Source organism: Melanerpes formicivorus, unplaced genomic scaffold, assembly GCF_026170545.1.
Source record: "Melanerpes formicivorus ecotype bairdi unplaced genomic scaffold, bMelFor1.0.p_v2 SCAF_126, whole genome shotgun sequence".
Taxonomy (NCBI): Eukaryota; Metazoa; Chordata; class Aves; order Piciformes; family Picidae; genus Melanerpes; species Melanerpes formicivorus.
The window spans coordinates 379552-404813 of NW_027142478.1; the positions used below are offsets into that span (position 1 = coordinate 379552).

Genomic DNA, 25262 nt, shown 5'->3' on the forward strand with positions numbered 1-25262 from the left:
CCCAACACCCAGGCAGCAGGAAAGGACTCCCCCACCCCCAAGGGACCCAGCACTGGGGGGGGCTGTAGAGGGATTCTGGGGGGCTGGGCCCATGGCAGTGCCATTTGGGATCCTGCCTTACCTGGGGGCAAGCAGACTTGGGGGGCAGCAACATTTGGGGACCCTCCTGTTCTTCCCTCCCCACTCCAGCTGGGCACTCCTCCAGTGCCACCCAAGTTGGGGACCCCATTGCCCTGGGGGTACCCCCCCCACCTCCTGGCCTCCTCTCACCAGTAGCCTTTCTCTCCAAATGGGGGCTCCTGCCCAGGAGGCCACCCCAGCCCCAAGCCCTGGGCTCACAGACCAGGCCAGGCCAGGCTCTGAGGTGCCCTTTGGCCAAGCCAAGCTGAGTCCAGCACCAAGCCACTGCTGGACCCCCCTGGACTCTTCCTTGGACCCCCCCAGCAAGGGCAGCGCTCAAGGAGGTGTCCTGCAGCTTGTGCAGGGATGAGAGCAGCTGAGGAGAGAGGGGAGAAGGCAAAGAGAGGGCAGAGAATGACCAGCAGAGAGCTCAGCACCACCCCAGGCTCCCATCCAGGCTGCCAAGGTGCTGCTGGGCACCCACCGGGCTTGGCTGGGGGCAGGGCACCACTGCCAGCTGCAAGTAGCCAAAGGGGCAAGCTGGGCACACTGGGCACAGAGGCTTAGCCTCCTGAGGGCAGGGACAAAAGGCAGAGCCCAGCTGGGGGACACAGAGAGCCAGCCCAGCCCCCAGCACAGGGACACAGGGACACAGGGCCAGGGACAGCCCCTGCAGCCCACCAATGGCTCCGCCTGCAACACAGCAGCAGCCAAAGGGGGCCTGCAGCTGCCCCCACCAGGGGGAGGCAGCAGCACAAGGAACCCCACCGAGCCCCACCCCAACCCCACCCGCGGCCCTGCAACCGCACATACTCCTCCCAGAACAGCACAGTCGACACTCACCGACCCTGCACACCTCTGCCCTACCCCACAGCTCCCTCTGACCACCCCCAACCCCGCAGATCCCCACAGCCGCACAGAGGTCCCCACAGTCACAGCGACCTCACCCCCCCCAAACTGCACGGACCACAAACGCCAAGCTTGCAGAGCTCCCTCGGACGCCCCCCGCATATCTCCAGAAGACCCCAACCAAACCTCACCGATTCCCCATAGATCCCCGCAGAGGCTTGCCCCCCACCAGCCCCACCGACCCCTGTGCCACAAATCCTTCACCAACCCAACCGACCCTCCCCAGCCGCCCCACAGAGCAACCCCCCCCACCCCGAGGTGCCACCAGCCCCCCCCCCCAGAACCCCTCTACGTCTTCGAGGACCACCCCAGGACCACCTGAGTTCACCAGCACCACCTCCCGAACCTCTCTAGGTCCACCCGGATCATCCCAGGACCCCCCAGCAGCACAAAGAACCCCCCAGCAGCACAAAGAAACCCCCCCCCAAACACACCGACAAACCTTCCACTTCCACCCACGGCACCCCAACCACACAGATGCCTCCCAGAACAGCACAGACGACGCTCACCAACCCTGCACACCTCTGCCCTGCCCCACAGCCTCCCCCACCCGACCACCCCTAACACCGCAGACCCCCACAGCCGCACAGAGGTCCCCACAATCACAGCGACCCCCCCCCCCCCAACCGCACAGACCCCAAGCGCCAAGCTTGCAGAGCTCCCCCGGACCTCACGGACCCACCCCCACCCCGTACCCCACCGATCTCCCCCGTATCCCACGGGCCCCTAACCACATATCCGCAGAAGCCCCCCAAACAAACCCCACCGATTCCCCCGATATCCCCCCGCCCCAGACCCACCGACCCCTACCCCACAAACCCTTCCACAACACAAGCGACCCTCCCGACCCCTCGCAGCCCCACAGAGAGCATTCCCTGATCCCCACCCCACCACCCCCCAACTCAGCCCCAGAGACTCCCTCACCCCACCTGGACCCCGGGACAAGAGCGAAGCAGAGAAGAAGGAGGAGGAGGAAGAGCTTAGCGCACAGGGAGCCGCCGGCCCCGGCAGGCTGCTGGCGAGCAGAGAGCGCTGCGAGGGAGACCCCGGCCCGGCCCCTCCGGCTGCTGCGGCCACGTGGGACGGGGAGCGGAAGCAGAGAGCAGTCTGGAACGGAAGCCCCGCCCACGGCCGGGCAGCAGCAGCCAATGAGAGGCGGCGGGAGGCGGCAGCTCCTCCCCCTGGGCGCTGCCGAGGCACAGCCAGGAGCTGCCACTGCCGGCCGTGGGAGTGTGCTGGGGCAATGCAAAGGGCTCCGTGGGGATATTGATGGCTGTGGATCAGCTTCACCTCTCTCTGAGCTGTACAACTCCCCCCAGAGCCAAGAGAGCCAACAGCAGTGCCCAAGGGAGCGGCAGCGGTGCCGGAGCGCTGCGGGCGGCGGCAGCGGAGCGGGGAAGGGTCTGGGCGGGCCCCGGGGCATGCTGAGAGCCGGGGAGCGTTGAGCTGCTGGGCCCCGGCGCTGCGCGGGGCGTGCGGAGCTCAGCCTTGAGGTTTTCCTTCCTGCCTTTGTGTTGGAGTCCCCAGGTTCCCACTGCCTGCTGCGGAACATCTTGGGGCTGCCTCCAGCCCTCGCAGCAGCCTCTCTCGGGTTGCACTCAGATTGGTTTGGTCTCAGGTTGGCTTTGAGCTTTTTCCCTTAGGCTGTGAGCTGAAGGCAGCTCAGGAAGAAAGTTCTGACTGCAGGCTGGAGAGAGAGGACTTGGGGCCGCAGGAGGAAGTTTGAGGAGGGGTTTGGAGGAGGCCAGAGCGCTTGTGCAGGGCAGAGACACAAATAGGTTCCTGAGCCATAGCCGCCACCCCCAGCGCTCCCCGGCCCCGCAGCCCCTCCCGCCCCGCCGCAGCTCAGCAGCCGGCAGCTGCCGCTCGCCCTCCAGCACCTCGCATCCAAAGGGAGTCTCCGGTTTCAGTTCTGATGCGCCAGAGGGTGAGAAGTCTGGGTTGGGTTGTTGGGTGTTTGGCAGCAGCAGCAAGGTCATTTCCTGTGCCTTTTGTCCAGGGTCTGGATCTAGCAATTGCTGTGACCCCACCTCTGCAGAGCTATTTCCTGGCTCCATTTGCAGTGTCCCCGGGGTTGGGCTTGTTACCAGTGCTGATTGAGTCTGTTGCTGCCTAACAATCATTTTGATGTCTTGCTGGAGCTGGCCTCTTGCAGCAACATTGACTTCCCATCTCCACTTACTGTCTTTCCCTTGGGGCTGTTAGTTCTTGTTACCTGTGCCAATGGATTTGGTTTTGTTCCTGTATGAAGTTTGGTTTCAGGCTAACAGCTCTGCCCCTGTGTGCTGGATTTTCATGTAGCATGTGTTGTGTTTGCAGCAATTTGGTTTTCCACTGCTCCCCTGTTTCAGTGTCTCAGTCTCTGCTAATAGGTAACTCCAGCCATTGGTCCATGAACCTGATTCAAATAGCAGCTCAGGTCTGGGCAAGCTTGCTTCTGTTCCTTCGCTCTTGACAGCAGTGATCCACAGCACTTCAGTTGGGGGCCAGATGTTGTGGGACAGGGAGGTGATGTTGTTTGAAACCCCAATGCATTTCAGTTACATTCTCATGACTGTGGAGCACCAGCTGTCAAGTCCTCCCCAACTTCTCTAGGTTTCTTCTTGTGCAGCATCAAATGTGCCTTTTGTAGTCTTTGGGAGGCAGCAGCTAAGGTTTCTCTCTCCATCCAGCTGCACCTCTTGATTATGGAAGATTTGCTCCCTGTCCTGTGTTCTTCTTCTCTAAAGCTGCTTTTTATCATTCCAGCAGTCTCTCTCAGTGGCTTAGCTCTTTGTTTTGGTCTGTAAACCATTTCAGACTGTCCTGGTTTACTGATTGGGTATCCCCAGCAGCTGCATGAGGGTGACCTAAACGACCTCCTGATGTGTGTGCCATCACCCCATGTTCCTTCTGTCCACATTACAGAGACCTGAGCCCAAACCTAACAGGCAGTTGTCCCCCAAGAAGTTGACTCTTCCCTTGAAAGTGCCACTGGTCTGTTTGGAGCCAGAAAGGATCTTCTGTGTGGTTCTGAGCCTGAATTCAAACCTCTCTCCCTTAATCCTGCAGCTAAAAGTGGTCCAAGAGAGCAGAGGTCTTAGCTGCTTTGCTTTGTAACCTACCTGTGCCTCCATCAGGCCACTGCTGAATGGCTTCATTGATGCCACAGCTTTGACTGTGACTACCAAGGTGTCTTTGATAGGAGCTGCCTTAGTGTCTGGCAAGGTTTCAAGAGCAGTGTCCTCCACTGCAATAGGAGCAGCACTGTCTGTCCTGTAGCTCTTAGAGCTTCAGTTCAGCCTAGGGCAACCATTGTCAGTTTGCAAAAGGCATACACAAAGAATGAAAAACTCCACCCCCATGGCCAGCGCCACTCACATGGCTTGGGCTGTTGCGGCGGCTCCGATTGGCTGTGGCTGCCCGGCCGTGGACAGCAACAATGGCGGCCGCGGCCGGCAGGGGCAGCTCCTGGCTGGGCCTCGGCAGCGCCCAGGGGGAGGAGCTGCCGCGCTCCCGCCGCCTCTCATTGGCTGCGGCTGCCCGGCCGTGGGCGGGGCTTCTGTTCCAGACTGCTCCCTGCTTCCGCTCCCCGTCACTCGTGGCCGCAGCAGCCGGAGGGGCCGGGGTCTCCCTCGCAGCGCTCTCTGCTCGCCAGCAGCCTGCCGGGGCCAGTGGCTCCCTATGCGCTGAGCTCTTCCTCCTTCTCCTTCTCTGCTTCCCCCTTGTTCCGGCGTCCAGGTGGGGTGAGGGAGTCTGTGGGGCTGAGTTGGGGGTGGTGGGGTGGGGATCAGGGAATGCTCTCTGTGGGGCTGCGAGGGGTCGGGAGGGTCGCTTGGGTTGGGGAGGGGTTTGTGGGGCAGGGGTCGGTGGGGCTGGGGCGGGAGGGAAGCCTCTGCGGGGATCTAGGATGAATTGGTGGGGGTTGGGGGGAGGGTGCGGGGGAGGAAGGCTGTGGGGTCCGGGGCAGCTCTGCAAGGTTGGCGTTTGGGGTCTGTGCGGTTGGGGGGGGTCGCTGTGATTGTGGGGACCTCTGTGCGGCTGTGGGGGTCTGCGGTGTTCGGGTTGGTCGGGGAGGCTGCTGTGTGCAGGAGAGGTGGTGGTGAGCGTGGGGTGTGGCTTGCAGCCGAGGCTGCTGTGGGGGTGTGTGGGGGAGCCCTGGGGGTTTGGAGGCTTTGTGCTGGCAGGTGCCGGGCGGCTGCTGTGCTGAAGGGCAGCGGCTGGGCTGAGGGCCAGGCGCGGGGGGGAGCTGTGGGCAGGCTGTGTGCTGGGTGCCGTGGGGGTGTCAGGCGTGGGTGCTGTGCTGAGCCTGAGCTTGGGAGCGCCTGGGGCTGGTGTCAGCTGTGGGGCGGTTTGGCTGTGCTGGGGGTGGTGGCATCCAAGGCCTCTGTGCTCTGCAATCTCTTGAGGCACAAAGATTCCCTGGGGGTTTGCAGAGTGATTCTCAGTTTCTCTGCAGGCCTCCTGAGCACAGAAAGGCTCAGGGCAGGAGGAGCTTTTGCTGTGTGGCTGCAGGCTGAGAGCTGTGCAGAGCTTTTGTCAGCTGTGCTGGCAGGAAGCATGGTCAGAAGCAGACTGCTGTGCTGCAGCTGCTCTGCCTCTGGGGAAATGCTTTCTGGCTGAGCTGTTGAGTGTCTGCTTGTGGCTGAGGAAGTGCATTGATTTGGACTGAAAGGTTTGGCTTGGGCTGGGGGCAGCCTGTTGTTGATGGTTTTGGTGGTGAGAAGTCCTGCAGCTTCCTTGGAGGAGCTTCAGCAGAAGCCAAAGCAATTCCCTTGCTGCTCTTTGCTGTGCAATGAGCTGGGAAGGGAAGGAAATGATTGCTGCAAGTGAGCAAAGCAATTGCAGTGCTCTGCAAGTCTCAGCAGTGCTGTGTCCAGCAGGACCAGGGCAGGGATTGTCCTCCTGTCCTGGGCCCAGGGGAGGCCACCCCTGGAATGCTGGGGTGAGTTTTGGGCCCCTGACTCCAAGAAGGACTTTGAGGGTCTGGAGCAGGTGCAGAGAGGGGTAATAAAGGTGTGGAAGGGTCTGGAGAGCAGGGCTGAGAGGAGCAGGTGAGGGAGCTGTGGGTGTTTAGTGTGGAGAAGAGGAGGCTGAGGGGAGACCTCCTTGCCCTCTAGAGCTGCCTGCAAGGAGGCTGCAGTGAGGTGGTGGTTGGGCTCTTGTGCCTAGTCTCAGGTGGTAGAAGGAGAGGAAGTGTCCTGAAATTGTGGCAGGGGAGGCTTAGGTTGGAGAGGAGGAGGAATGAGTTTGGTGCCAGAGTGGTCAGGGCCTGGCAGAGGCTGCCCAGGGAGGCAGTGGAGTGGCCATGGCTGGAGGTGTTGCAGCAAGGTGTGGCCATGGGGCCATGGTATGGTGTTCCTGGTGGTGTTGGGGCTGGCAGTTGGCCTCAGTGCTGAGAGAGGTCTTTTGCAGGCCAGGCAATTGTGTGGCTGTGTGAGGAAGCTGCCCCAGAGCAAATGCATCTTAGGTGCTGGAGGTGCTGGGAAGAATGGGAAATGGGAGAGAGTCCTGTGGAGAGGGGAAAGGTTTGGGTTTTGCCTCTGGGCTCATAGTCTGCCCTTGGAAGTGCCTGGGATTCTTGCAAGCGGTGCTGTCAGCTGGAGCCTTCTGGGGTCAGTTGGTGGTGTGCTGAGAGGGCCAAAGGGAGGTGAGGCTTGGGAAGAGAAGTGGTGAGCAGGAAGCTTGTTGGGTTGTGGGTGGCCAAGGGGTGTGGGTGTGGCTGAGAGGTGTGGAGTGCAGGAGAGCCTTCAAGGCCTTGTGGTGTTGCTGGAGCTGTGGGCTGAGGAAGTGCTGCTGCCAGGCAAGGGCTTGAAGGAGGTTGAAAGTCAAGTGGTGTGGATGGCTTGGTGTGGGGCAGTGTTTGGCTTCTTGTGGGCAAGTGAAGCTTTCCTTGTGCAGGAGGAGAGTGAGAGCCTGGGCTTTGCAATCCCTGGGGCCCTGGAGCCCTTCTGGAGTGGTTTTCTTCTGCAGAGCTTTGCAGCCCAGCTGCAGGTGTGCTGTTGCTGGAAGCTGTTGCTGGTTGTTTTGTGCAGCCTTGGGTGTTGGATCAGTGTCTTGGCTGAGTTTGGTCCTTCCTCTTGTGGCCAAGTTGAGGTCCCTTTGGTTTGGCAACTGAGCACAGGTTGAGGCTTTTGCTGCAGTGGTTTTTGTGCTGGCAGCATTGTGTGCTGCCAGCTGGAGTGCTGTGTGCAGCTGTGGTGCCCCCAAGAGGGGCAGGAGGTTGAGCTGTTGGAGGGGGTGTGTTGGAGGTAATGGGGGTGGTGGGAGGGCTGTGACAGCTCCCCTGTGGGGGTGGTCTGCGAGTCTTGTGTCTGTGGAGGGTGGAGAGGATAAGGCTGTGGGGAGAGGTTGGAGCAGCCTTGTGGTAGCTGCTGGGGGCCTGCAGGAGAGCTGGGGAGGGACTTTTGTGAGGGGCTGGGAGTGATGGGCTGAGGGGGAGTGGATTGAAGGTTGAGGAGGGCAGATTTGGAGTGGAGCTTAGGAGGCAATAGTTTGGAGTGGGGGTGGTGAGAGCCTGGAGCAGGTTGGCCAGGGAGGTGCTGGCTACCCCCTCCCTGGAGGTGCTGAGGGTGAGGTTGGATGAGGGCTTGAGCAGCCTGGTGTGGTGGAAGGTGTCTGTGGGCATGGCAGGGGGTTGGAGCTGTCTGCTCTTTGGGGTCCCTTCCAGTCCAAAGCATTCTCTGAATGCTTGAATTTGGACACTTAGCAGAAGTGCAATGAAGGGAACTTGAAATAAGCAAAGTTGTGAAACTGGCTCTGAGCCTGGGGGCTGGGTGTGAGCTTGGGAAGTGGTTCTGATTTTATTTTCTGGCTCTTCAGCTTGGGATCTGGGTGTGAGCTTGGAAAGGGGTTCTGACCTTAGTTGCTGGCTCTGGGCTTCGGGTGTGGTTCCTGACCTCAGGGCCTGTCTCTGAGGTCAGGGGTTGGTTCTTGAGCTTGGGAAGTGGTTCTGACCTTTCTGTCTGGCTCTTGAGCTTGTGGGGGCTGGCTCTGGAGCTTGGTTCTGACCTTTGTTGTTGGTACTGGAGCTTGGGGGCTGGTTCCTGAGGTTGGAAAGTGGTTCTGACCTTACTTGCTGGCTTGGGAGCTGTTTCTTGAGCTTGCAGAGTCCCCTTTTGCAGAGGGACCTGGACAGATGGGCAGATTCCAATGGGATGGCATTCAACAAGTCCAAGTGCCGAGTGCTGCACTTTGGCTATGGCAATCCCATGCAGAGCTACAGGCTGGGGTCGGAGTGGCTGGAGAGCTCCCAAACAGAGAGGGACCTGGGTGTGCTGATCGACAGCCACCTGAACATGAGCCAGCAGTGTGCCCAGGTGGCCAAGAGGGCCAATGGCATCCTGGCCTGCATTAGGAATAGTGTGGCCAGCAGGAGCAGGGAAGTCATTGTGCCCCTGTACTCTGCTTTGGTTAGGCCACACCTTGAGTCCTGTGTCCAGTTCTGGGCCCCTCAGTTTAAGAAGGACATCGAAACACTTGAACGTGTCCAGAGAAGGGCAACAAGGCTGGGGAGAGGCCTTGAACACAAGCCCTATGAGGAGAGGCTGAGGGAGCTGGGATTGTTTAGCCTGGAGAAGAGGAGGCTCAGGGGTGACCTCATTGCCCTTTACAACTACCTGAGGGGTGGTTGTGGCCGGGAAGGGGTTGGCCTCTTCTCCCAGGCAACCAGCACCAGAACAAGGGGACACAGTCTCAAGCTGCGCCAGAGGAGGTTTAGACTCGAGGTGAGGAGGAAGTTCTTCACCGAGCGAGTCATTCGGCATTGGAACGTGCTGCCCAGGGAGGTGGTTGAGTCACCGTCCCTGGAGGCGTTCAAGGGGAGATTGGACGTGGCACTTGGTGCCATGGTCTAGTCATGGGGTCTGTGTTGATAGGTTGGACTCGATGATCCTCGAGGTCCTTTCCAACCTAAGTTCTACTGTGATACTGTGATTGGGGGTCTGGGTGTGAGCTTAGGAAGTGGTTCTGATGTTAGTTGCTGGTTCTGGAGCTTGGGGGTTGGTTCTTGAACCTGGGGGCTGGCTGTGAGCTTGGGAAGTGTTCTGACCTTAGTTGCTGGCTCTTGAGCTTGGGAAGTGGTGCTGATTTTATTTTCTGGCTCTTGAGCTTGGGGTCTGGCTGTGAGCTTGGAAAGGGGTTTTGAGCTTAGTTGTTGGCTCTGGGCTTGGGGTGTGGTTCTTGACCTCAGGGCCTGTCTCTGAGGTCAGGGACTGGTTCTTGAGCTTGGGGGCTGGTTGTGAGCTTAGGGGCTGGCTCTGAGCTTGGGAAGTGGTTCTGATCTTAGCTGCTGCTTCTTGAGCTTGGAAAGTGGTTCTGACCTTACTGGCTGACTCTTGAGCTTGTGGGGGCTGGCTCTGGAGCTTGGCTCTGACTTTTGTTGCTGGTACTGGAGCTTGGGGGCTAGTTCCTGAGGTTGGAAAGTGGTTCTGACCTTAATTGCTGGCTTGGGAGCTGTTTCTTGAGCTTGGGGTCTGGGTGTGAGCTTGGAAAGGGGTTCTGACCTTAGTTGCTGGCTCTGGGCTTCGGGTGTGGTTCTTGACCTCAGGGCCTGTCTCTGAGGTCAGGGGTTGGTTCTTGAGCTTGGTAAGTGACTCTGACCTTAGTTGCTGGCTTGGAAGTCGAGTCTGCGCTTTTGATCTAGGTTCTGGACCTTAGTGGCTGTCTCTTGAGCTTGGGGGCTGGCTCTTGAGCTTGGAATGTGGTTCTGTCCTTATTTGCTTATTATTGTGGTTATTATTGTGGCTCTGACCTTATTTGGAGACTTGATGAGGTACTTGGTGCCATGGGTTAGCTGTTTGGGTGGGTTGGATTGGTTGATGGGTTGGACGTGATGATCTTGAAGGTCTCTTCCAACCTGGTTTGGTTTGGTTTGCTGGCTTGTGAGCTTGGGGCCTGGGTGTGAGCTCTGGAGGTGGCTCTCAGCTTGGGAAGTGGTTCTGATCTTAGCTGCTGGTTCTTGAGCTTGGGGCCTGGATGTGAACTTAGGAGCTGGCTCTGAGCCTGGGGGCTGGTTTTGCATTTCTGATCTGGATTCTTGTGCTTGGGAGCTGACTCTGACCTTAGTTGCTGGTTCTTGAGCTTAGGGGCTGGGTGTGAGCTTGGCCCCTGCCTTGAATTTAAAATGTGAGAGTTCAGGCAGTTGGAAGTTGAAGCTGAGCTGCTTTGCACTGCAGTGCTTCAGAGTTTGTGGTGCTCCAAAGGCAGATCTCAAAGAGCTGCTGCAAGAGTTGAGCTGAAGTGGCACAGTGCCCTGCAGAGGCAAAAGCTTTTCCCTGCCAGTCAGCCCTTGGAATCCTCTCCCCAGGGCAGTGGTGGATTGCCCTGCAGGGCAGAGTTGGAAGGCTCAGCTTGGCAGGGGGCTGGGCCAGCTCCTTTCCAGTGCAGTGTCAGCTGGCAAGGTTGGAGCAGCTGAGCCTTGGGGTCCCTTGCAGCCTGGCATTGTGTGGCAGCAGAGCTGTGCTGCTGGTTTTGAGGGCACTTGGAAAGCTTCTGGAGCATTTGTGCAGAGTGTGCAAGACATTCCTGAGCCTAGCAACTCCCTCAGCTCTCTTCAGAATGAACTCTGCAGAGCTGGAAGAGCTTTCCAGGAATTTGGCAGAGGTTTGGAGGAGTTGGGAAGGGATTTTGGTTCTCCTCCTCCTTGTCCTCTTCCTTGTCCTCCTCTGCCTCATCTTTTTCCTGCTCTCCCTGGAGGCTGCCCTTAGCCTCCTAGAATCCTAGAGTGGTTTGGGTTGTCAGGGAGCAGCAAAGGTGATGCAGTCCAAGCCCCTCTGCAGTCAGCAGGGACATCCTGCACTAGCTCAGGTTGCCCAGAGCCCTGTCCAGCCTCACCTTGAACCTCTGCAGGGCTGGGACCTCAAGCCCCTCCCAGGGCAACCTGTTGCAGTGTTCCAGCAGCCTCCTGGTGCAGAACTTGTTCCTCACCTCCAATCTCAATCTGCTCTGCTCTAGTTTGCAAAGCCTGCAGGGACAGGACCAGAGGCAATGGCTTCAAAGAGTCCCTCTGCAGCCTTCTTGTAGTCCCCTTCAGGTACCAGAAGGTCACTCTTAGGTCTCCATAGAGTATTCTCCTCTCCAGGCTGATCACCCCCAGCTCCCTCAGCCTGTCCTGGTAGCAGAGCTGCTCCAAGCCCCTGATCATTTCTGTGTCCCTCCTCTGGACCCTCTCCATCAGGTCCATGTCCTTCCTGTGTTGAGGGCTCCAGAGCTGGCTGCAGTGCTGCAGGTGAAGTCTCAGCAGGGCAGAGCCAAGTGCCAGGATGGCCTCTGTCCATCTGTGGCCATGCTGCTGTTGGTGCAGCCCAGGCTGCCCTTGGCCTTGTGGGCTGCAGGCTCCCCCTGTCTGTTCCTGTCCAGCTTCTTGTCCAGCAGCATAACACAGTGGTTTTCTGCAGGGCTGCTTCCTATCCCCTCCTCCCCCAGCCTGTCCTGATTGTGAGGATTGTGCCAGGCCAGGGGCAGGACCCTGCCCTTGCTCTTGTTGAAGCTCAGGAGGTTGCCCTGGGCCCCCTCTGCAGCTTGTCCCCTTGAGCTCCTCCAACTTGTTCTGCAGGGTATTGCCTTAGGTTTCAGGAGCCAGAGAGGCTCTCTCTGAGCCTTGTGAAAGGAGTTGATGCGAAGCTGTGGCCAGAGGGTTGGATAGAATTGGGCAGTTTCCATGGCTGTGCTGTTCAGAGCTGCATCCTACAGTGCAAAGCATCAAATCCACAACAATCCATAGTGCACCTGGGCCACGGGAGCCAAGCAACCTCCCTAGGCCAAAGCTTCCTCCAGAGCTCCACCAAAGCAGGCCAGAACCCCAGGCCCCAAATGCCTTCCCCCTCCCCCATGCCTCTCTGCCCCTCCTCCCCCATACCCAAGAGCTGCAGTTACAGCTTCTGGTAGGCAGCTCCCAGGTGAGCCAGGCCTCTGCAGGCCGCAGTTGGCAGCATTGCCAAGGCCTCAAAGCTCCTCTGCAGAGAGAGATCCCAGAAGATGTTCCTGGGAGCAGAGAGGAAGGGCAAAGGAGGTTGGAGATCCTGTGCTGTTCCTTTGTAGAGAGTGGGTGCAGGCCTTGTGGGGATGAAATGAGATAGATGACACTTTGTGGTGTCCCTCTGGACTCTGCTGTCCCTTCTGGCGGTCTCTACTGTCTGGTGTAAGACATCCCAGTGCCTTCCACCCACCACAGGTATTCTCCTCCATGTTCTCATCCAGGGACTTCTGTTGGAACCTACTGGCTGTAAAGATCAGCCCTGGTGATGTTGTGGGACCCTTGGGACTCTGAGGGGGCAGCAAGTGAGTGGAGCTGGAGCACTGGATGGAGAGATGGAGGGTGAAGGCTGCAGGGGGTGGGAGGGCTTAGTTCTGCAGCTGTGTGACTCTGCCTGGCTCCTACCTCCAATGGTGCTGGCAGCAGCTGACCCCAGACGCTGAAAGGCCCTAACCCTTCCTGGCTGAGGACAGTCCCCTGACCCCTCCTGACATGCAGCACAGCCCAAGCAGGCACTCAGGGCTCCTAGCCACACAGCCCAGCCATAGCCCATGGCAGGAGTCACCTGAGGTCTCACTTCCTCTCTGTCCCCCTTCCTCTCCTCACATCCTGCCTGAGGTGTCTGCAGGGTCCCTCCCCAGCCCTCATCTGTAACCCCCCCTTGGCTTGGTGCTGTTCTTTCAGCCCTCCAGCTGATCCCAGCCTTTAGTCTCAGGCCCCTTCCATTCTTGTGCTGCTGCTTCCAGCCCAGTTCCTTAGATTCTTCCTCAGCCACAGCATTTCCCACTCCACCCTTCCAGCTGCAGTGGCAGTGGAGGTGGGGGACACAGGGCCATGGGACAGCCAAGGCAGTAGGGACATGGATGGGCTGGGAATGAGGGAAGGGCCTGGGTGTGTTCAGGCAGGAATTAGGCCTTGTCCCCCCAAGAAGGGGATAGGATCCAGGGCCCAGGTGGCAAATGTGTGTGCAGGGAATGGCAGAATCTGGCAGCATTTGAGGAGGTGAAAGGAGTGAATTGTGCTGCAGCTCTGCCTGTGTCAGCTGGGAGATGAACAGCAGCCCATGGGCACTGTGCCCTCCCATCCAACCTCATTTTCTCTTGGGGATGTGGAGTGGCAGCTCCAGGAGAACTGCAAAGAGCAAGCTGAGAGAAATGGTCAGGGAGAGAAGGAAGCCAAAGCCTTTCCAGTGAGTCTCTTTGGGCTGCAGGTGTGTGAAGGGTGCTGGAGGTGTGAGGTTTGGGCAGGAGCCAGAGACTCCTCCAGCATCCCAGTGAGGGCTGAAGATGTTTAGCAAGAAGCTGCCCAAGTCCCTTCCCCCTTTGCTGCATCTGCAGAGATCATGAAGCTCCCTTTGTGTGTGTCCTGAGGGCTGCTGTGATCTTCTGTTGGGGAGTGGGCAGCAGAGAGGTGTGTGCAGGGCAGAGCTGGGCATAGAGTGAGTGTGGTGGGGGCAGAGCCAGGGAGGAGAGCTGGGTCCAGAGCAAGATCTGCTGTCAAAGGCAGCTGCAGGCAGCAGAGGTCTGGGCAGGCAGTGGGAGGAAGCTGCAGGGAAGGCCTGGGAGAGGCTGTGTGGAGGCAGCTGTGTTGTGGTGCTGGCCTGCAGCTGTGTGCTGGGCAAGGAGCTGAGTCTGCACTTGTTGAGGCCTCCCATCTTGAGCAGCCCTGGCTGTGTGCTGTGGCTGTGCTGCTGGGCTTGGGAGCTGCCCCCAGCAAGGCTGAGCTGTGCTGCCTGGTCCTGGGCAGTGCTGAGCCATCCATTGCAGGTCAGTCCTCTCTGAGACCTTTGCTTCTCTGTGCCAGGAGTTGTGTCCCTCTCTCTCCATCATCCCTGCCCCTGTGTGCTGTGGAAAAGCAGAGTTTGCAGATCTGCCCCTTGGAGCAGCCCAAGAGGTAAGAAACCCAGAGTGGGGCAACAGCAGGACCCCAGCCCCCAGAATCCTAGAGTCCCAGGGCACCTCCCAGCCTCTTCCGCCTCCTCCTGCCCACCACATTTCACCCCTCCAGGGGTTCTGAGGCACATCAGGTGTTGGAATTTGGAAACTCCCCAGGCTTGTGGGGGTCAGTTGTGTGGCAGGAGGTGATGGGGGTTCGGATGTGGTGGGTGGTGGGAGAAGGTTGAAGGTGGTTTGGTCTTCATTGGTCAATGCTGCTGCCTCCATTGCCTGAGCCAGGAGAGATTGGGCCAGGATCCCCCCTGCCAATGCCACCAGGCTCGAGGATAGTGGGACCACTTGTAAGCCCCAGGGAACCTCAGGGCACTGATCACAGGAACCTGGGGTCTCAGTACAGGTATTAAAGGTCTGAACCCACACTGTGGCAGAAACTGAAGGTTTGAGGTCCCCTCTGCATTCTCTTCTCCAGCTGGGTGTTGGGAGTCAGGGACTGTCATGACCCAGGCAGGATCTGAGGGTTTGAGGTCCTGGGCTCAGGTGCTTCCATCTTCCCTATTGCAGAGCTGTGACCCCTTCCTGCCACAGCATGGCCTCACAGAAGGACCCAGACAAGAGCTGGGAGGAGAAGCAGCACCCAGAGATCAAGTTAGAGAAGCCAATGTGCAGTCCCAAGGTAGAGGAGGATGAGGAGGAAAAAGAGGACAAGATGGAGGATGATGCTGAGAATGACAGCTATGAAGAGGAGGATAATGAGGATGATGAAGGTGAGCAGGATGAGGGGGAGGAATGTATGGAGGAGGATGAAGCCAGAGCAGGTCCCTCAGTGTCACCCAAAGAGCTGAATCAGTGCCCTGAGTGTGGGCAGAGCTTCCCAGGTGGCTCAGAGCTAGTGAAGCACCACTGTCCGCAGCCTGGCACCCGGCCCTTCATTTGTGGTGACTGTGGCAAGAGGTTCCGCTGGAACTCCGAGCTCATCCAGCACCGCCGCACCCACAGTGGAGAGAAACCTTTCACCTGTGCTGACTGCGGACAGAGCTTCACCCAGCGCGGCAATCTCACTCGGCACCGCCGCACCCACACTGGAGAGAAACCGTTCACCTGTGCTAACTGCGGTCAGCGCTTCACCCAGCGCTATAGTCTCACCCAGCACTGCCTCACCCACACTGGAGAGAAGCCCTTCTCTTGTGATGACTGTGGCAAGCGCTTCAGGCAGATCTCTTATCTTATGCAACACTACCTCACCCACAGCAGTGAGAAGGCCTTTACCTGCAGGGACTGTGGCAAGAACTTCAAACGCAGCTCCACTCTCACCATCCATCGCCGCATCCACACTGGAGAGCATCTCTTCCCCTGTGCTGAGTGCAGCAAGAGCTTTACCACGAGTACTGCATTAATCCAGCACCAACTCATCCATAACGGTGAGAAACCTTACAGCTGTACCGACTGCGGCAAGAGCTTCACCCAGAACGTACACCTCACAGAGCACCGTCGTGTGCACACTGGCGAAAAGTCTTTCAGCTGTGCTGAGTGCGGCCAGGCCTTCAGCCGTAGGCGCTATCTCATTTACCACCACCACACCCACACTGGTGAGAAACCTTTCACCTGTGCTGACTGTGGCAAGAGCTTCACCGAGAAGCGATCCCTCAGCAAGCACCGCTGCACCCACACCAGAGAGCAGCCTGCACTGGAGGGGAGGCATAAATCCACCTAGAATCTGTTGGGTAATTGCGGCCCCTCTGAGAGGGCCTGTCGAGCACCAAAATCATCCCTTTTTCTTTTGCATTTCTCAGGGACTGGGGACACCAGCAGCAACAAACACCTCCTGCCCTTCGGAACACCAATTATTGCTAAAGAGAACAATTACAGTGCTGAGTCAGCACAGCTGGAGCTCCCAGTGGAGGTGGGCAGGGCTTTGCCACGGTCTGTCTGGTTCTTCCCCAATGCTTTGTGTCTCCCTGGGGTAAAAAATCCTATGTCCATTGACCAATTGTCTCAATAAAACCCAAAAGTTACCCAAATCCTGTCTGTTTGCTTTTATTTCAGATATCCCTGCCTCAATGCCTGAATATTGGGGGCATTTGCTCCCAAGGGATGGGGTGGAGCTGTGTGCCCAGTTCAGGGAGGGGACAATGAGGCTCTCAGAGGAGTCTTGAGGGGCATCTCAGAGACATTCTTCAGGGGTTTTCAGGTGATCTTAGGTGTTTGGGATTTGGATGGTCCTAGGAGTGACTTTTGGAATCTTTGGAAGGTGTGGGGGAAGCTGATGGAGATCTTTGGAAGAACTCAGAAAGCTTCTGTTGGCTTTCCACTCTGGGGCTGGAACAGGTTGAAGAGCTGAGAAGAGGTTAAGCTGTCTGTTCCCTCCCAAAACAGAAGTGAGGGAAAAATACACACATGAATCAAAAAACCCACTGGGCTGGGATAAGGACTTGTGATAAGCTCAAAAGAGTTGAATCCAAATGAGATCCCATAATGCACACTGACCTGAGGCTGTTTGCAGAAAGAAACACAGCAGTCAGCAGCAGTAGCCAGGAGTTAAACCCCTTCAGCCCTCCCCCTCAGCAAAGAGCCAGCACCTGAGAGCCAGAACCCAACAGCAGCAACCAGAACAGGAAGCCTCCCATGTTGCCGTCTGAATTTCAAGCCCTGTAGTACTTTGCTCCAGCCAGCACTGTCCCTGTGAAGGTGGCATGAGGCAGGATGGTGTGGAGTAATGGCAGCAAACTTTCAACTTAACCTTTGATATTGCCAAGCCCTCATTCTGTGCCACCTGCACCATGCCCAGCAGCAATCAGCAGCACACCTCAGGCACTGTCCATTCTCACTCCACAGGAGGTTGCTTTGCAGTACCCAAAGGGCTGCTCACTGCAGGTGCTTTGCAGCTCCACTCTGTTCCAGCTCAGTCTGGATCAGTCCATGCCCAGTCCAAATGCTGCAAATGCTGGGGCTGTGTTTCCAGTTCTGGGGCAATCGAGTCCAGTGACTCCTTCCATGCCTCCAAGTGAAAGCAAACTGTGGCTTGCATCCCAGTACTCAGCTTCCAACACATCCAGGTGTGGGGATCCTCCTGCCACACCAGAAACACAGGAGGGTTCCACCCCTTGTGGTTTGATGGTGTCAGAGCACTCTGGGCACCTGTATCTACTAAAGCTTTATCCTCTCATGGCTTCAACTTGCCAGGCCATTGGTTCTGTGTGATCCAACAAACCAATTTGTCTCTCCCCTCCATGTGGTTGGAGGCAGAGCCCCTATAAGTGCTGGGTGCTGCTCTTTGGCCACAACAACCCCATGCAGTGCTACAGGCTGGGGTCAGAGTGGCTGGAGATCAGCCAGACAGAAAGCTACCTTGATGGTACTGGTTGATAGTAGGCTGAACATGAGCCAGCAGTGTGCCCACGTGGCCAAGCAGGCAAATGGCATCTTGGCCTGTATCAGGAACAGTGTGGCCAGCAGGAGCAGGGAGGTCATTCTGCTCCAGTACACATGTTAAAATATAGTTTTGTTATTTTGACCTCTTCTTTGCCTTAATGACACACATGCCAGTAGAGAATGACCAGTTGAGATGTGACACATGTGCCTGCTGATAGACTGGAGAACTTTACTGCACTTTGGCCACAGCAACCCCATGCAGAGCTACAGGCTGGGGTCAGAGTGGCTGGAGAGCTCCAAAACAGAGAGGGACCTGAGGGTGCTGATTGACAGCTGCCTGAACATGAGCCAGCAGTGTGCCCAGGTGGCCAGGAGGGCCAATGGCATCCTGGCCTGCATCGGGAATAATGTGGCCAGCAGGAGCAGGGAAGTCATTGTGCCCTTGTACTCAGCACTGCTTAGGCCACACCGTGAGTCCTGTGTCCAGTTCTGGGCCCCTCAGTTTAAGAAAGATGTTGATATGCTGGAAGGTGTCCAGAGAAGGGCAACAAAGCTGGGGAGGGATTTGGAGTACAAGCCCTATGAGGAGAGGCTGAGGGAGCTGGGATTGCTTAGCCTGGAGAAGACGAGGCTCAGGGGAGACCTCATTGCTGTCTACAACTACCAGAAGGGAGGTGGTAGATAGGTGGGGGCTGGTCTCTTCTCCCAGGCAAGCAGAACCAGAACAAGAGGACACAGTCTCAAGCTGCACCAGGGGAGCTTTAGACTGGATGTTAGGAAGAAGTTCTTCATAGAGAGATGCAGAGTTATCCAAACAGTCCTACGTGACTGCCTTGGTGGTCTGTTTTGGTTTGTTCTGTTTTGGAATGGCCTCCTTGGGGGATGTCTGTTCCTCACAGATGAAACTTGTATCCACCTGGGGGAAGAATTGGAATTATCTCTCTGTGCCAATTGGGATATGGAATCCTTCAGATCCTTCATGCAACTCTCAGTTTTTCCAGAGTCTCAATGGCTGAAACCAAAGAACCACGTGTCATGCTGTCCTCCAGTTGTCTCATTTGATCACTGAATTGGCCAACCGTAGGAGGAGCTCCACCATAATTCCTTGACACAATTCTGCTTGCCAGAATGTTTGCATAATTAGAAGGAGCAAGCTTGATGAGCTTTTTAGCAAGACCAGTACCCACAGGAATGTCATCAGGATTCAGAGGTTCATGTTCACCATAGAGTAGCTCTCTAACAGCAAATTCTCTCAGACACTTAATTCCCTCCTCTATGGAAGTCCAGGGTTTAGGATTCCATGGGAGATCATCTCGGGAAGGGTATCTCAGGGCAACTGCCATTAAAAGGTGTATCCACAGATTAACCTTACCAAGAGCCTTGCCCAGATGTCTATCTATGCCATTATCCCTCGAGAGAGTTCCTCGCTGAACTGCTGATTTTTTGGGGGTAAAAAGAGCCAATTTGGTGCCAAAATGGCCTGAAGTTGGCCTTTATTGTCCAAAAAAGGACAATTTGTGGCTAAAAAGGGACAATAAAGGCCAGCTTGCGGCCAGAAAAGACCAATTTTGGTCAAAAAAGGACGAATAAGGGCAAATTTGGGTCCCAAAGGGGCCAATTTATGGCCAAAAAGAGCCAACAGGGGGCTAAAAAGGGACAATAAAGGCCAATTTGGGACCAAAAAAGGGCAATAAAGGCCAACTTGGGGCCAAAAAGAGCCAATTTGGGGCCCAAAAGGGACAATAAAGGCCACAATAAAGGGACACTTTGGGGGGCCTAGGGGACACTCTGGGGCCTGTTAGAGGTGGATGAGAGCCACTGGAGGTGTTTGGGGCATGGGGAAGGCCAACTCGGGTGGTCGCCCTCTGGTGGCCACTCCTGGTGGTGGCCATGAAGGAGGGGTTGGGGATGGGGAGGCAGAAGTGAGGGGGGGCAGAGGTGGAGGGGAGGCGGGGGGGGGCAGCAGATGTGGGAGGGGCTGAAGTGCAGGGGGCATAGGTGAGGGGGGAGAGAGGTTAGGAGGGGGGGCAAAGGTGGGGGGGCAGAGGTGAGGAGGGGGAAAGGTGAAGGGGGAGGGCAGAGGTGACAGGAGAGATGGGGAAGGTAGGGGGTGGGGTGGGGGCTCGGGAGGGCTGAGGGCACACACCTGCAGGGGGTGTTGGGGTTGCTGGGGTCCCAGGCCCCGCTCTGGGCTGGGGTTCTGCTGCCGTTGTGCAGCAGAGTCTGGGAGTCTGGGAGCTGCAGTGCAGAGTATGGCTGCCTGTGTGCACACACCATGGGCACCTCATGGGCACCTCAGGGGCAGCCAAGGGGCATCCAAGGGCTACCAACCCCCCCCCCCGAGATCCACCAAAGCCCTGAGATGTCTCCAAGCCCCTTTAGAGACCTCCAGCCCGCCCTGAGATGCCACCAACCCCCCCAAGATGGCTCCAGCCCCCCCCCAACACTTGTCCAAGCCTCAAGAGAAGCCTCCAGAGGACCAAGTCTGGACTCCCAACCCCCCCAGCCCCGCAGGGCCTCACCGAGTGGGGGCTGTCGATGACCTTGTTGATGCTCTGGACGTGGATGTTGTTCTGCACCAAGTCGAGGGCCATGGCAAAGCAGTTGTCCTTCTTCCTGCTCACAGCCTGGTGTCTCACTGCCACCACCTTCCCATACATGTTCAGCACCTGCAGGGGGCGCCACAGCCCCTGCTGAGCGCCAGGATCATGATCCTGGGGGGAGCAGGGAGGGGGAAGGGAGAGGGTTGGTGACAGCCAAAAGGGTTGGGGGGAGGAGGAGGAAGAGGTTGGGGGGAGGAGGAGAAAGAGGTTGGGGGGAGGAGGAGGAAGAGGTTGGGGACATGGGGAAGGCCAACTCGGGTGGTAGGACCCCATGGAGACGTCGCCTTGAGGGGCTCTGGGGCCACCCCTGACTTGATCTGCAGGGCCTGGGGGGGCAGGAGGGGACCCTTGGGGACACTTGGAGACCTCCTGACCGTGTCAGTGAACTGGTAGCTGATGGACTTCCGCATCAGGGCAATGGCTCTGGCTCGCTCCTCCCCCATCTGGGGACACAGAGGGACAGGGTGGGGACAGGAAGGGGACAGGAAGGGACCTTGGGGGACAGAAATGGCAATTTATGGCCAAAAAGAGGCAATTTGGGGGTAGGAAGGGGCAAGGAAGGGACATTTGGGGAGAGAAATGGCAATTTAGAGTCCAAAACCGGTGATCTGGGGTCAAAAGGGACAAATTTGCTGCCAAAAAAGGCCAATTAGGGGCCAGAAAGGGCCAATAAAAAGCAAATTGGGGCCAAAAAGGGACAACAAAAGCCAATTTGGGGGCAGAAAAGACAAATTTGGGGCAAAAAAGGGACAATAAAGGCATATTTCAGGCCCAAAAGAGCCAATTTGGGGTAAAACAAGAGCCAATAAAGGCCAATGTGGGGCCAAAAAGAGCAAATTGGGGGCTCCAAAGGGAAAATAAAGGCCAGCTTGGGGCCAGAAAAGACCAATAAGGGCAAATTTGGGTCCCAAAGGGGCCAATTTAGGGCCAAAAGGAGCCAACAGGAGGCTAAAAAGGGACAATAAAGGCCAATTTGGGGCCAAAAAGGGACAATAAATGCCATCTTAGGGCAAAAAAGAGGGAATTTGGGGCTAAAAAGCGACAATAAAGGCCAATTTGGGGCCAAAAAGGGACAATAAAGGCCAATTTGGGCCAGAAAAGGCCAATTTGGGGCCAAAAACGGACAATAAAGGCCAATTTGGGGCCAGAAAAGGGATTGTATTTTCGGGCTCTTGAGCTTGGGGTCTGGATGTGAGCTTGGAAAGGGGTTCTGACCTTAGTTGCTCACTCTGGGCTTGGGGTGTAGTTCCTGATCTCAGGGCCTGTCTGTGAGGTCAGGGGCTGGTTCCTGAGCTTGGGAAGTGATTCTGACTTAAGTTGCTGGCTTGGGAGCTGAGTCTGCACTTTTGATCTAGGTTCTGGACCTTAGTGGCTGGCTCTTGAGCTTGGAATGTGGTTCTGACCTTATTTACTGGCTTGTGAGCTTGGGGCCTGGGTGTGAGCTCTGGAGGTGGCTCTGAGCTTGGGAAGTGTTCTGACCTTAATTGATGGTTCTTGAGCTCAGGGGCTGGCTCTGAGCTTGGGAAGTGGTTCTGATCTTAGCTGCTGGTGCTGGGCTTGGGGCCTGGATGTGAACTTAGGAGCTGGCTCTGAGCCTGGGGGCTGGTTCTGCATTTCTGATCTGGATTCTTGTGCTTGGGAGCTGACTCTGACCTTAGTTGCTGGTTCTTGAGCTTAGGGGCTGGGTGTGAGCTTGGCCCCTGTCTTGAATTTAAAATGTGAGAGTTCAGGCAGTTGGAAGTTGAAGCTGAGCTGCTTTGCACTGCAGTGCTTCAGAGTTTGTGATGCTCCAAAGGCAGATCTCAAAGAGCTGCTGCAAGAGTTGAGCTGAAGTGGCACAGTGCCCTGCAGAGGCAAAAGCTTTTCCCTGCCAGTCAGCCATTGGAATCATCTCCCCAGGGCAGTGGTGGATTGCCCTGCAGGGCAGAGTTGGAAGGCTCAGCTTGGCAGGGGGCTGGGCCAGCTCCTTTCCAGGCCAGTGTCAGCTGGCAAGGTTGGAGCAGCTGAGCCTTGGGGTCCCTTGCAGCCTGGCATTGTGTGGCAGCAGAGCTGTGCTGCTGGTTTTGAGGGCACTTGGAAAGCTTCTGGAGCATTTGTGCAGAGTGTGCAAGACATCCCTGAGCCTAGCAACTCCCTCAGCTCTCTTCAGAATGAACTCTGCAGAGCTGGAAGAGCTTTCCAGGAATTTGGCAGAGGTTTGGAGGAGTTAGGAAGGGATTTTGGTTCTCCTCCTCCTTGTCCTCTTCCTTGTCCTCCTCTGCCTCATCTTTTTCCTGCTCTCCCTGGAGGCTGCACTTAGACTCCTAGAATCCTGGAGTGGTTTGGGTTGGGAGGGAGCTGCAAAGGTGCTGCAGTCCAAGCCCCTCTGCAGTCAGCAGGGACATCCTGCACTAGATCAGGTTGCCCAGAGCCCTGTCCAGTCTCATCATGAACATCTGCAGGGCTGGGACCTCAATCTGGGCAACCTGTTGCAGTGTTCCAGCAGCCTCCTGGTGCAGAACTTGTTCCTCACCTCCAATCTCAATCTGCTCTGCTCTAGTTTGCAAAGCCTGCAGGGACAGGACCAGAGGCAATGGCTTCAAACAGTCCCTCTGCAGCCTTCTTGTAGTTCCCTTCAGGTACCAGAAGGTCACTCCTAGGTCTCCACAGAGTCTTCTCTTCTCATCTCCAGGCTGAACACCCCCAGCTCCCTCAGCCTGTCCTGGGAGCAGAGCTGCTCCAAGCCCCTGATCATTTTTGTGTCCCTCCTCTGGGCCTTCTGTATCAGGTCCATGGCCTTCCTGTGTTGAGGGCTCCAGAGCTGGCTGCAGTGCTGCAGGTGAAGTCTCAGCAGAGCAGAGCCAAGTGCCAGGATGGCCTCTGTCCATCTCTGGCCCTGCTGCTTTTGGTGCAGCCCAGGCTGCCCTTGGCCTTGTGGGCTGCAGGCTCCCCCTGTCTGTTCCTGTCCAGCTTCTTGTCCAGCAGCACCCCCCAGTGCTTTTCTGCAGGGCTGCTTCCTATCCCCTCCTCCCCCAGCCTGTCCTGATTGTGAGGATTGTGCCAGGCCAGGGGCAGGACCCTGCCCTTGCTCTTGTTGAAGCTCAGGAGGTTGCCCTGGGCCCCCTCTGCAGCTTGTCCCCTTGAGCTCCTCCAACTTGTTCTGCAGGGTATTGCCTTAGGTTTCAGGAGGCAGAGAGGCTCTCTTTGAGCCTGGTGAAAGGAGTTGATGCCAAGCTGTGCCCAGAGGGTTGGATGGAATTGGGCAGTTTCCATGGCTGTGCTGTTCAGAGCTGCATCCTACAGTGCAAAGCATCCAATCCACAACAATCCATAGTGCGCCTGGGCCACGGGACCCAAGCAACCTCCCTAGGCCAAAGCTTCCTCCATAGCTCCACCAAAGCTTCCTCCAAAGCTCCACCAAAGCAGGCCAGAACCCCAGGCCCCAAATGCCTTCCCCCTCCCCCATGCCTCTCTGCCCCTCCTCCCCCCATACCCAAGAGCTGCAGTTACAGATTCTGGTAGGCAGCTCCCAGGTGAGCCAGGCCGCTGCAGGCCGCAGTTGGCAGCATTGCCAAGGCCTCAAAGCTCCTCTGCAGAGAGAGATCCCAGAAGCTGTTCCTGGGAGCAGAGAGGAAGGGCAAAGGAGGTTGGAGATCCTGTGCTGTTCCTTTGTAGAGAGTGGGTGCAGGCCTTGTGGGAATGAACTAAGCTAGATGACACTTTGTGGTGTCCCTCTGGACTCTGCTGTCCCTTCTGGAGGTCTCTACTCTCTGGTGTAAGACATCCCAGTGCCTTCCACCCACCACAGGGATTCTCCTCCATGTTCTCATCCAGGGGCTTCTGTTGGGCCCTGCTGGCTGTGTAGATCAGCCCTGGTGATGTTGTAGGACCCTGTGGACTCTGAGAGGGCAGCAAGTGAGTGGAGATGGAGCACTAGATGGAGAGATGGAGGGTGAAGGCTGCAGGGGGTGGGAGGGCTTAGTTCAGCAGCTGTGTGGCTCTGCCTGGCTCCGGCCTACAATGGTGCTGGCAACAGCTGACCCCTGAAGCTCAAAGCTGCAAACCCTGCCTGGCTCAGGACAGTCCCCTGTCCCCTCCTGACATGCAGCACAGCCCAAGCAGGCACTCAGGGCTCCTAGCCACACAGCCCAGCCATCCCCCATGGCAGGAATCACCTGAGGTCTCACTCCCTCTCTGTCCCCCTTCCTCTCATCAGTTGCTGCCTGAGGTGTCTGCAGGGTCCCTCCCCAGCCCTCATCTGTAACCCCCCTTGGCTTGGTGCTGTTCTTTCAGGCCTCCAGCTGATCCCAGCCTTTAGTCTCAGGCCCCTTCCATTCTTGTGCTGCTGCTTCCAGCCCAGTTCCTTAGGTGCTTCCTCAGCCACAGCATTTCCCACTCCACCCTCGCAGCTGCAGTGACAGTGGAGGTGAGGGATGCAGGGCCATGGGACAGCCAAGGCAGCAGGGACATGGGTGAGTTGGGAATGAGGGAAGGGCCTGAGAATGGTCAGGCAGGAATTAGGCCTTGTCCCCTCAAGAAGGGGAGAGGATGCAGGGCCCAGGTGGCAAATATGTGTGCAGGGAATGGCAGAATCTGACAGCTTTTCATTAGGTGAAAGGAGTGAATTGTGCTGCAGCTCTGCCTGTGTCAGCTGGGAGATGAACAGCAGCCCATGGGCACTGTGCCCTCCCATCCAGCCTCATTTTCTCTTGGGGATGAGGAGTGGCAGCTCCAGGGAACTGCAAAGAGCAATGGTCAGGGAGAGAAAGAAGCAAAACCCTTTCCAGTGAGTCTCTTTGGGCTGCAGGTGTGTGAAGGGTGCTGGAGGTGTCAGGTTTGGGCAGGAACCAGAGACTCCTCCAGCATCCCAGTGAGGGCTGAAGAGGTTTAGCAAGAAGCTGCCCAAGTCCCTTCCCCCTTTGATGCACCTCCTGAAAGCATGAAGCTCCCTTTGTGTGTGTCCTGAGGGCTGCTGTGATCTTCTGTTGGGGAGTGGGCAGCAGAGAGGTGTGTGCAGGGCAGAGCTGAGCACAGAGTGGGTGTGGTGGGTGCCTGGGTAGGCAGTGGGAGGAAGCTTTAGGCAAGGCCTGGGAGAGGCTGTGTGGAGGCAGCTGTGTTGTGGTGCTGGCCTGCAGCTGTGTGCTGGGGGCTGTGCGCTGGGCAAGGAGCTGAGTCTGCACTTGTTGAGATCTCCTATCTTGAGCAGCCCTGGCTGTGCTGCTGGGCTTGGGAGCTGCCTCCAGCAAGGCTGAGCTGTGCTGCCTGATCCTGGGCAGTGCTGAACCATATCTTGCAGGTCTGTGCTCTCCTCTGAGCCCTTTGCTTCTCTCTGTCAGGGGCTGCGACCTCTCTCCACCATCCCTGCCCCTCTGTGCTGTGGAAGAGCAGAGTTTGCAGATCTGTCCCTTGGAGCAGCCCAACAGGTAAGAAACC

The 25262-nt window shown here is 57.2% G+C and overlaps 1 protein-coding gene across 1 annotated transcript in view; it reads left to right on the forward strand.

Moving 5' to 3' along the window:
- Positions 1-25262, forward strand: part of LOC137456512 (zinc finger protein 850-like) — a 231161-nt gene that overhangs the window by 9581 nt on the left and 196318 nt on the right. Inside the window, 3 exon segments of the mRNA XM_068167976.1 lie at positions 1887-2253; positions 2349-2430; positions 14789-15545. Coding sequence (XP_068024077.1) covers positions 1887-2253; positions 2349-2430; positions 14789-15545 — 1206 coding nt within the window.